Source organism: Larus michahellis, unplaced genomic scaffold (genome assembly GCF_964199755.1).
Source record: "Larus michahellis unplaced genomic scaffold, bLarMic1.1 SCAFFOLD_39, whole genome shotgun sequence".
Taxonomy (NCBI): domain Eukaryota; kingdom Metazoa; phylum Chordata; class Aves; order Charadriiformes; family Laridae; genus Larus; species Larus michahellis.
Window position 1 is genome coordinate 1,379,099 of NW_027436461.1, and position 9,651 is coordinate 1,388,749.

Here is a 9,651-nt window from a genome sequence, read left to right on the forward strand (position 1 = left end):
TTGGGAGGAGGTCTTGGGGAATTCTGGAAGGTTCTGGGGTGGCTTTGAGCCGTTCCGGGGTTTTTGGGGATCCCTGTGGTGATTTTTGGGGGCTCCCGGGGGGGTTTTGGGGCATCCCAAGGGGATTTGGGGGGGTCCTGGATGGATCTTGGGGGGGGTGGTGGTTCTGGGGACTCTCGTCTGCATTTTGGGGGGTTCCTGGGGGATTTGGAGGGTCCTGGGGGATTTGGGGGGGGGGTCCCAGGGTGGTTTTGGGGCATCCCAAGAGATTTGGGGGGTCCTGGGTGGGGTTGGGGGGGATTCAGGGAGGCCTTGGGTAGATTTGGGGGGGTCCTGGGTGGATTTTTGGGGGTCCTGGGGTGGTTTTGGGGCATCCCAGGGTTTTTGGGGGGGGGGAGGGGGGGGAGTTGGGGATGGATTGGGGGGGGGGGTTCCAAGGGGGTTTGGGGGGGGACTTGGGGGGGGGGGACGGGACCCTGGAGTGGTTTTGGCGCTTCCCGGGTGCGTTTTTTTGGGGGGTTCCCGTGGCCTTCCAAACCCAAAGCGGGGCGGGGTCTATGGGGCGGGGGCGCCCCCCCCCAGGCTGCCCCGAGAGAGGGTGCGGCTGCGGCCCCGCTCGCCCTCCCCGGAGGCGGAGCTGGAGACGGAGGCGGTGCGGAAGCGGGAGAGGCGCGTCATGGCCGCTGCCGCCACTGCCGGGAGAGCGTGGCGTCAGGGGACACGCCCCCTGCCCCGCAAGCCCCGCCCCTTGGAGCCCCCCCCCACCCCCCGCAGCGCCCCCCCCCCCCCAGGGGGGTTAGTGCCGGGGGAAATGCCCTCAGGCCCCGCCCCCGGCGTGTAGGCCACGCCCCCTCCCCGAAGCCACGCCCCCTCCCCGAAGCCGCGCCCCACGCCAACGCAAGGAAACAGGCCCCGCCCCCTCCAAGCGGCTCCAATAGGGTTAATGGAAGGGAGGAGGCCACGCCCCCTTGCCGCAAGCCATGCCCCCAAGCCCCCAGTGGGGTTAGTGCGGAGCTGCAGGACACGCCCCCTTTATTAGGCCACGCCCCCCCACGGGGTTAGTGCAGGGGAGGTGTCCCCGAGGCCACGCCCCCTGCCCGAGGCCACGCCCCTCGTGCACCCCGTGACATCACACGTGACCTCACAAAGGGGCGGTGCCGTCACACGTTGGAGGGGGGGAGGGGAGGGGGGAGGTGACGTGAGGCGGGGGGGAGGGTGTGGCCTCACGCGTGACATCACAGCTGACGTCATCGCTGACGTCTCTCCCTACCTGGCCCCACGCTGCGCTTGCGGTCCAGGACGTGGGGGACTGGGGGGGCGGGGTAATTAACCCCCCGGAGCAATTAATTACCCCCCCGGGTCACTGATTACCCCCACACACACCCCCCCCCCCCGCAGCCATTCATTACCCCCCCAGGGCCATTAATTAACCTGCAGGGGGGCTAATAATGCACCCCACCCCCTCGGGCAGATTTATACCCCAGGAAAAGCAGTTAATTACCCCCCCCAGAGCACTAATTAACCCAGGGGTCATTAATTGCTGTCCCCGGGGGTCTTCATTACCCCCCAGGGCAATTAATTGCCCCCCCCCTTGGGTGCTACTTTCTCCCCGGGGGGGGGGGGGGGGGGGGGGGGTTAATGAGCTCTCATGAATATTAATGAGCACTAATTGTACTCACTGTAGCCCATGCCCTGCACGAAGTACTTGAAGGCCTCTGTCAGCTTGGCTGGCTGGGGGGGGCGGGGGGGGGTCAAGACCATGCCCCTTTAGGCCACGCCCCCTTTAAGCCACACCCCAACCCCCCCATCGGGGGCCCCTCCCCTTTAAGCCCCGCTCCCTCCCCTTAGGCTACGCCCCCTCCCCCTCAAACCACACCCACACCCCCCTTATATGGGGGACGCCCTGAGGCCACGCCCCCTCCCCCCTTAGCCACGCCCCCCCCAACCAACCCCTTCTATGGCTTTGGTGCCCCCTTACGCCACGCCCCCTCCCTTCCAAGCCCTGCCACTACAGCTCCCCATAGAAGGCCGGTGCCAGGCCACACCCCCCCTTAGGCCCTGCCCCCTCAGTCTCCCAGACCACGCCCCCTCTCCCTTAAGCCACGCCCCCCCCGTTGGCACTGGTGACCTTTGACCCCTCACCTGGCTGAGCTGGCGCTGCCCCCCTCCGTCCGCCATCTGTGGGGTGTCAAAGGTCACGGTGTAGGGGGTCAAAGGTCACGGCGTCGGGGGGTCAAAGGTCACCTTGAGGAAGGAGGTCTGGGTGGGGTCCAGCTTGGCGTTGCACTCCACCTGGGGGGGGGGGGGTACGGGCCGTGGCGGGGGTCACATGACTCCACGAGGGTCACGGGACGGGCCATGTGACCCTGGCACGTGACCTCACGGGGGGGCGGGGTCAGGTGACGTCACTCACCACGGCCTCCTCGTGGGGGGAGCCGTCGCCCACCACCAGCAACATGGGGCAGCTTTGGGGGGGGGTGGAGGGGAGAGGGGGTCAAAGGTCACTGTGGGGGGTCGGAGGCCATCCCGGAGGCACGGGGTCAAAGGTCAGAGGGGCGAGGGGGGGTCGCTCACCGCAGGCTGCCGGCCCCGCTGCGCGCCAGGCCCAGGTCACCGCGGCTGCGCGGCCCCGGCAGGAGCAGGAGCAGGAGCAGGGAGCCGCCACCGCCACGGTGAGTGCCCCCAGTACACACCAGTACACACCGGTGCCCCCCCGGTGCCCTCCCAGTATAGCCCAGTGCCCTCCCAGTGCCTCCCAGTACAGCCCAGTCCCTCCTAGTGCCCCCCAGTACAGCCCAGTCCCTCCCAGTGCCCCACAGCCCCCTCCCAGTGCCTCCCAGTATAGCCCAGTGCCCCACAGCCCCCTCCCAGTGCCTCCCAGTATATCCCAGTGCCCTCCCAGTGCCCCACAGCCCCCCCCCAGTGCCTCCCAGTATAACCCAGTGCCCTCCCAGTGCCCCACAGCCCCCTCCCAGTGCCCCCCAGTACAGCCCAGTGCCTCCCAGTGCCCCACAGCCCCCCACCTGTTGTACATGCCCCACAGCAGGGGGGCGTTGGGGGTCGCCCCCAGCCGGGCCCGGCTGCTCTGCACGGCCGGGGGGGCGGCCGACAGCTCCTCCTGTGGGGCAGACCCACAAGTGAGCCGCAACTGACCCCCCGCCGCTCCCCCGGACCCACAACCGACCCGTAACCCACCCCGAGACCCATAACTGACCCACCCCAGGGCCACGGCTGACTCACCACCGACCCACAAGTGACCCCCCAGGACCCATAACTGATGCCCCCAGCCCCACAAGTTCCTCCGCCCGGCCCCACAAGTGCCCCCGGCCCCACCTGGGTGAAGAGATGGGCCAGGATCATGTCGGTGGTGGAGGACGTCAGGCCCGAGAGCTGTGGGGCAGCAAGTGGGGCGCCATGGGACCCACAGCGACCCATAAGGAGCCACGGGACCCATGGAACCTACAGGGACCCATGGGACCCACAGAGACCCATAGTGACCCATAAGACCCATAGAGACCCACGGGACCCATTGGGACCCATGGGACCCACAGAGACCCGTGGGACCCACAGGGACCCGGCGGGACCCATAGGTGCCCCATAGTCCCATGGACACCCGTAAGTGACCCACAGAACATCTAGAGGTGCCCCATAGCGCCGTGGAGACCCATAAGTGACCCGCGGCTGCTCCGTAGCCCCATGGAGACCCATAAGTGACCCATAGGTGCCCCATGGAGACCCATAGAAGACCTAAAGGTGCCCCATATGCCCACGGAGACCCACTAGAGCGCCCCACAGCCGCCCCATGGCCGCCCCACGGCCGCCCCACCTTGTGCGCGGCCCAGTCCATCCAGCCCTTGGCCTGGGGGTCGATGTTGACCAGCACCAGCCCCTCCACCGCCTCGGGGTGCAGCAGCTGTGGGGCAGGGCCGGGGGTCACCTCCTGCCCCACGGCAGCCCTCTCTGCCACATAGACACCTCCCCGGACCCATAGATTCCCCGCCGGCCCCACAGTGACCCCCAAGAACCCAACGCAGGAGCTCCTCAAACCTCCTCCGGACCCACAGCGATCCCACCCAAGGGCCCTCCTGCCCCACAGCGACCCCCCTGCCCCATAGCGACCTCCCCAGCCCCATAGATTCCCCCCCCAGAGCCCTCCAGACCCACGGCGACCCCCCCAGACCCCCAAATTCCCCCCCCGGAGACCCTTCGGGACCCCTCCAGAACCCCCCCAGATCCCTCCAGCCCCACAGCGACCCCCAAGTTCTCCCCCAAGGAACCCCCCCAAACCCCCTCCAGACCCACAATGACACTCCCCCCCCCCCCGACCCACATGTGTCCCCCCAGATGCCCCGCAACCCCCCCGCCAGACCCACAGATCCCCCCCAGGTGACCCATAGCCCCCCTGAGACCCACAGAACCCCACAGAACCCCCCCCAGATGCCCCATACAACCCCCCCAGAGACCCTCAGGACCCCCCCTCCAAGGACCCACAGATCTCCCCCCCCCAAGATGCCCCATAACCACCCCCGAGCCCCTCCATGTGCCCACCCCCCCCCCAGCCCCACTCACCCCAAATTTCGCCAGGACGAAGGCGCCGGCCCCCACCCCCATCCCGATGATGCTGACGATGCTGGGGGCGGGGGGTGGAGTGTCACGAGGTCAAGGTCATCCTGACCCCCCCCCCCCGCTATGGGGCAGCCCCCCAACTCACTTGAGGTACAGGAGGATGCAGGGGATCATCTCGGCCAGTTGCTCCAGCGAGGGGTACTGGTACCTGGGGGGCAGGGGGGGGTCAACGGGTCAACGGGGGGGTGACAGGGGGTCAACGGGGTCAACTCGGGGGTTGGTGGGGTCAATAGGGACAGCTTGGGGGTCAATGGGGCCAGCTTGGGGGTCAATGGGATCATGGGAGGTCAACTGTGGGTCAACGGGGCCAACTTGGGGGTCAATGGGATCATGGGAGGTCAACTGTGGGTCAGCGGGGCCAACTTGGGGGTCAGCGGGGCCAACTTGGGGGTCACTGGGGTCAACCGGGAGGTCGGTGGGGCCAACTTGGGGGTCAATGAAGCCAACTGGGGGGCCAATAGGGTCAACTCGGGGGTCGGTGGGGTCAATGGGATCATGGGACGTCAACTGTGGGTCAACGGGGCCAACTTGGGGGTCAGCGGGGCCAACTTGGGGGTCAATGAAGCCAACTGGGGGGCCAACAGGGTCAACTCGGGGGTCGGTGGGGTCAATGGGATCATGGGAGGTCAACTGTGGGTCAACGGGGCCAACTTGGGGGTCAGCGGGGCCAACTTGGGGGTCAATGAAGGCAACTGGGGGGCCAACAGGGTCAACTCGGGGGTCGGTGGGGTCAATGGGGCCAACTTGGGGGTCAATGGGATCATGGGAGGTCAACTGTGGGTCAGCGGGGCCAACTTGGGGGTCAGCGGGGCCAACGGGGAGGGGCAACGGAGACTCAAGGTGGTCAATCAAGGGTTCAAGCGGGATCAAGCGGGGCGGGATCAGCGGGGCTGGGGGGGGGGGGGTTGGGGGGCGGGCGATGGGGGTCGCGGGGCGCCGTGGGTCGCACCCTGGGGGGTAGGGGGGGGCGCCCTCCTCCATGCCGGGGGGGTCGACGTGGACCACCAGGAAGTTCTTGACGATCTCCCCCATCTCCTCGTGGGCGAAGAGCGGGGTGAAGCACGACTCGTCTGGGGACGGCCCCACCCCACGGCTATGGGGCTGGACCCACGGCCGTGGGGCAGGGGGCACCCATGGGGCCAGGGAAGGGATGGAAGGGCCCCAGGTGCCCGGGGAGGGGGGACCCAGGGGACTGGGGAGGGGACCCAGGTGGCCGGGGGGACCCCCACCTATGGGGCTGGACCCGGATCTATGGGGCAGAGGGGACCCAGGTGTCCACGGGCACACACATCTATGGGGCTGGGACCCCCACCTGTGGGTCTGTCCCCCCATCTCTGGGTCTGGGTCCCCCATCTATGGGTCTTGGACCCCCTGGTGTGGGTCTAGAACCCCTATCTCCAGGTCTAGGACCCCCAGGTGTGGGTCTGGAACACCCGTCTCTGAGTCTGGGCCCCCCATGTGTGGGTCCGTCCCCCCACCTCTGGGTCTCGGCCCCCCGTGTGTGAGCCTGGTCCCCCATCTATGGGTCTGGGCCCCCCATGTGTGGCTCTGGGACCCACCTCTATGGGTCTAGAACCCCCAGGTGTGGCCCTGGTCCCCCATCTCTGGGTCTGGGCCCCCCATGTGTGGGTCTGTCCCCCCATCTCTGGGCCTGGTCCCCCATCTATGGGTTTGGGACCCCCAGGTGTGGGTCTAGAACCCCCATCTCCAGGTCTGGGACCCCCATCTGTGGGTCTGGAACCCCCATCTCTGGGTCTGGGCCCCCCATGTGTGGGCCTGGTCCCCCATCTAAGAGAGCTTGCTCTCCCTGTCTTTGAGTACTGTTTTCACTGTCCCGGTTACCTCTTTGCTAACATTCTCTTCAGAGCTGCAGTGAAACCAGGAACCATGTGGAGAAGGCACCCACACTGAAAGTGCCTGGAGGGAACATTGGGGCTTCTTCTCAGTGTCTCTGACATAGGGTTTCACTGTCCCGGGAAAGTCTCTGCTAACACCCTGCAGAGCGCTGTGCCCAATATACAGAAACGTCTTGCAGTATCTCCTACAGGGAAAGTGCTTGTTCTCAGTGTCTCTGAGAATTGCTCTGATTATCCCTGTGACCTCTTTGCTAAGACTCTCCAGAGAGCCGTCCTCAAAACCAACACACATCTTGACATATCTCCCACATTGATCGCAGTGTCTCCAGAAACGGCATTCAAGGAGCCAGGACCTTTTCTCCCTACACTGTCCATTGAGTTGTCCTCAAAACCAATATACATCCTGCTATATCTCCCACATGGAAAGTGCCAGGAGGGAGAAGTGGGGATTATGTTTAGACTTTCTCGGAACTGCTTCAAATCAACTAGATATCTTTGTGCTGTAAATCTCCCAACAGCCAAATGCAAAAGCAGCAAACATCTCGCTGTATGTCCCACATCCAAAGTGCCAAGAGAGAGCTTGCTCTCCCTGTCTTTGAGTACTGTTTTCACTGTCCCGGTTACCTCTTTGCTAACATTCTCTTCAGAGCTGCAGTGAAACCAGGAACCACGTGGAGAAGGCACCCACACTAAAAGTGCCTGGAAGGAACGTTGGGGCTTCTTCTCACTGTCTCTGACATAGGGTTTCACTGTCCCGGGAAAGTCTCTGCTAATACCCTGCAGAGCGCTGTGCCCAATATACAGAAACGTCTTGCGGTATCTCCTACAGGGAAAGTGCCAGGAGGGAATTGTGGAGCTTGTTCTCAGTGTCTCTGAGAATTGCTCTGATTACCCGTGTGACCTCTTTGCTAAGACTCTCCAGAGAGCCGTCCTCAAAACCAACACACATCTTGACATATCTCCCACATTGATCGCAGTGTCTCCAGGAACGGCATTCAAGGAGCCAGGAATTTTTCTGCCCACACTGTCCGGGGACAGTTCCTTAAAACCAATATACATCCTGCTATATCTCCCACATGGAAAGTGCCAGGAGGGAGAAGTGGGGATTATGTTTAGACTTTCTCGGAACTGCTTCAAATCAACTAGATATCTTTGTGCTGTAAATCTCCCAACAGCCAAACGCAAAAGCAGCAAACATCTCGCTGTATGTCCCACATCTAAAGTGCCAAGAGAGTAATGTAGAGCTTGCTCTCCCTGTCTTTGAGTACTGTTTTCACTGTCCCGGTTACCTCTTTGCTAACATTCTCTTCAGAGCTGCAGTGAAACCAGGAACCATGTGGAGAAGGCACCCACACTGGAAATGCCTGGAAGGAACATTGGGGCTTCTTCTCAGTGTCTCTGACATAGGGTTTCACTGTCCCGGGAAAGTCTCTGCTAACACCCTGCAGAGCGCTGTGCCCAATATACAGAAACGTCTTGCGGTATCTCCTACAGCGAAAGTGCCTGGAGGGAATTGTCGATCTTGGTCTCAGTGTCTCTGAGAATTGCTCTGATTATCCGTGTGACCTCTTTGCTAAGACTCTCCAGAGAGACGTCCTCAAAACAAACACACATCTTGACATATCTCCCACATTGATCGCAGTGTCTCCAGAAACGGCATTCAAGGAGCCAGGACCTTTTCTCCCTACACTGTCCATTGAGTTGTCCTCAAAACCAATATACATCCTGCTATATCTCCCACATGGAAAGTGCCAGGAGGGAGAAGTGGGGATTATGTTTAGACTTTCTCGGAACTGCTTCAAATCAACTAGATATCTTTGTGCTGTAAATCTCCCAACAGCCAAACGCAAAAGCAGCAAACATCTCGCTGTATGTCCCACATCCAAAGTGCCAAGAGAGAGCTTGCTCTCCCTGTCTTTGAGTACTGTTTTCACTGTCCCGGTTACCTCTTTGCTAACATTCTCTTCAGAGCTGCAGTGAAACCAGGAACCATGTGGAGAAGGCACCCACACTGAAAGTGCCTGGAGGGAACGTTGGGGCTTCTTCTCAGTGTCTCTGACATAGGGTTTCACTGTCCCGGGAAAGTCTCTGGTAACACCGTGCAGAGGGCAGTGCCCAATATACAGAAACGTCTTGCGGTATCTCCTACAGGGAAAGTGCCAGGAGGAATTGTGGAGCTTGGTCTCAGTGTCTCTGAGAATTGCTCTGATTATCCGTGTGACCTCTTTGCTAAGACTCTCCAGAGAGCCGTCCTCAAAACCAACACACATCTTGACATATCTCCCACATTGATCGCAGTGTCTCCAGGAACGGCATTCAAGGAGCCAGGACCTTTTCTCCCTACACTGTCCATTGAGTTGTCCTCAAAACCAATATACATCCTGCTATATCTCCCACATGGAAAGTGCCAGGAGGGAGAAGTGGGGATTATGTTTAGACTTTCTCAGAACTGCTTCAAATCAACTAGATATCTTTGTGCTGTAAATCTCCCAACAGCCAAACGCAAAAGCAGCAAACATCTCGCTGTATGTCCCACATCCAAAGTGCCAAGAGAGTAATGTAGAGCTTGCTCTCCCTGTCTTTGAGTACTGTTTTCACTGTCCCGGTTACCTCTTTGCTAACATTCTCTTCAGAGCTGCAGTGAAACCAGGAACCACGTGGAGAAGGCACCCACACTGAAAGTGCCTGGAGGGAACACTGGGGCTTCTTCTCAGTGTCTCTGACATAGGGTTTCACTGTCCTGGGAAAGTCTCTGCTAACACCCTGCAGAGCGCTGTGCCCAATGTACAGAAACGTCTTGCGGTATCTCCTACAGGGAAAGTGCCAGGAGGGAATTGTCGAGCTTGTTCTCAGTGTCTCTGAGAATTGCTCTGATTATCCCTGTGACCTCTTTGCTAAGACTCTCCAGAGAGCCGTCCTCAAAACCAACACACATCTTGACATATCTCCCACATTGATCGCAGTGTCTCCAGAAACGGCATTCAAGGAGCCAGGACCTTTTCTCCCTACACTGTCCATTGAGTTGTCCTCAAAACCAATATACATCCTGCTATATCTCCCACATGGAAAGTGCCAGGAGGGAGAAGTGGGGATTATGTTTAGACTTTCTCGGAACTGCTTCAAATCAACTAGATATCTTTGTGCTGTAAATCTCCCAACAGCCAAATGC

The 9,651-nt window shown here is 61.2% G+C and overlaps 1 protein-coding gene across 1 annotated transcript; it reads right to left on the reverse strand.

Annotated features, from left to right (window-relative positions):
* Positions 1-555: 555 nt before the first annotated feature.
* On the reverse strand, positions 556-5,761 carry LOC141737463 (protein NDRG2-like). Its single transcript, XM_074572163.1, has 13 exons — positions 5,758-5,761; positions 5,576-5,696; positions 4,712-4,774; positions 4,570-4,630; positions 3,827-3,913; positions 3,334-3,390; positions 3,024-3,118; positions 2,575-2,619; positions 2,414-2,465; positions 2,245-2,292; positions 2,143-2,178; positions 1,680-1,731; positions 556-692 (listed from the first exon to the last, which is right to left on the reverse strand). Exons 1-13 carry the CDS (start codon positions 5,759-5,761, stop codon positions 556-558), a joined length of 858 nt encoding a protein of 285 aa, XP_074428264.1.
* Between the last annotated feature and the right edge of the window lie 3,890 nt (positions 5,762-9,651).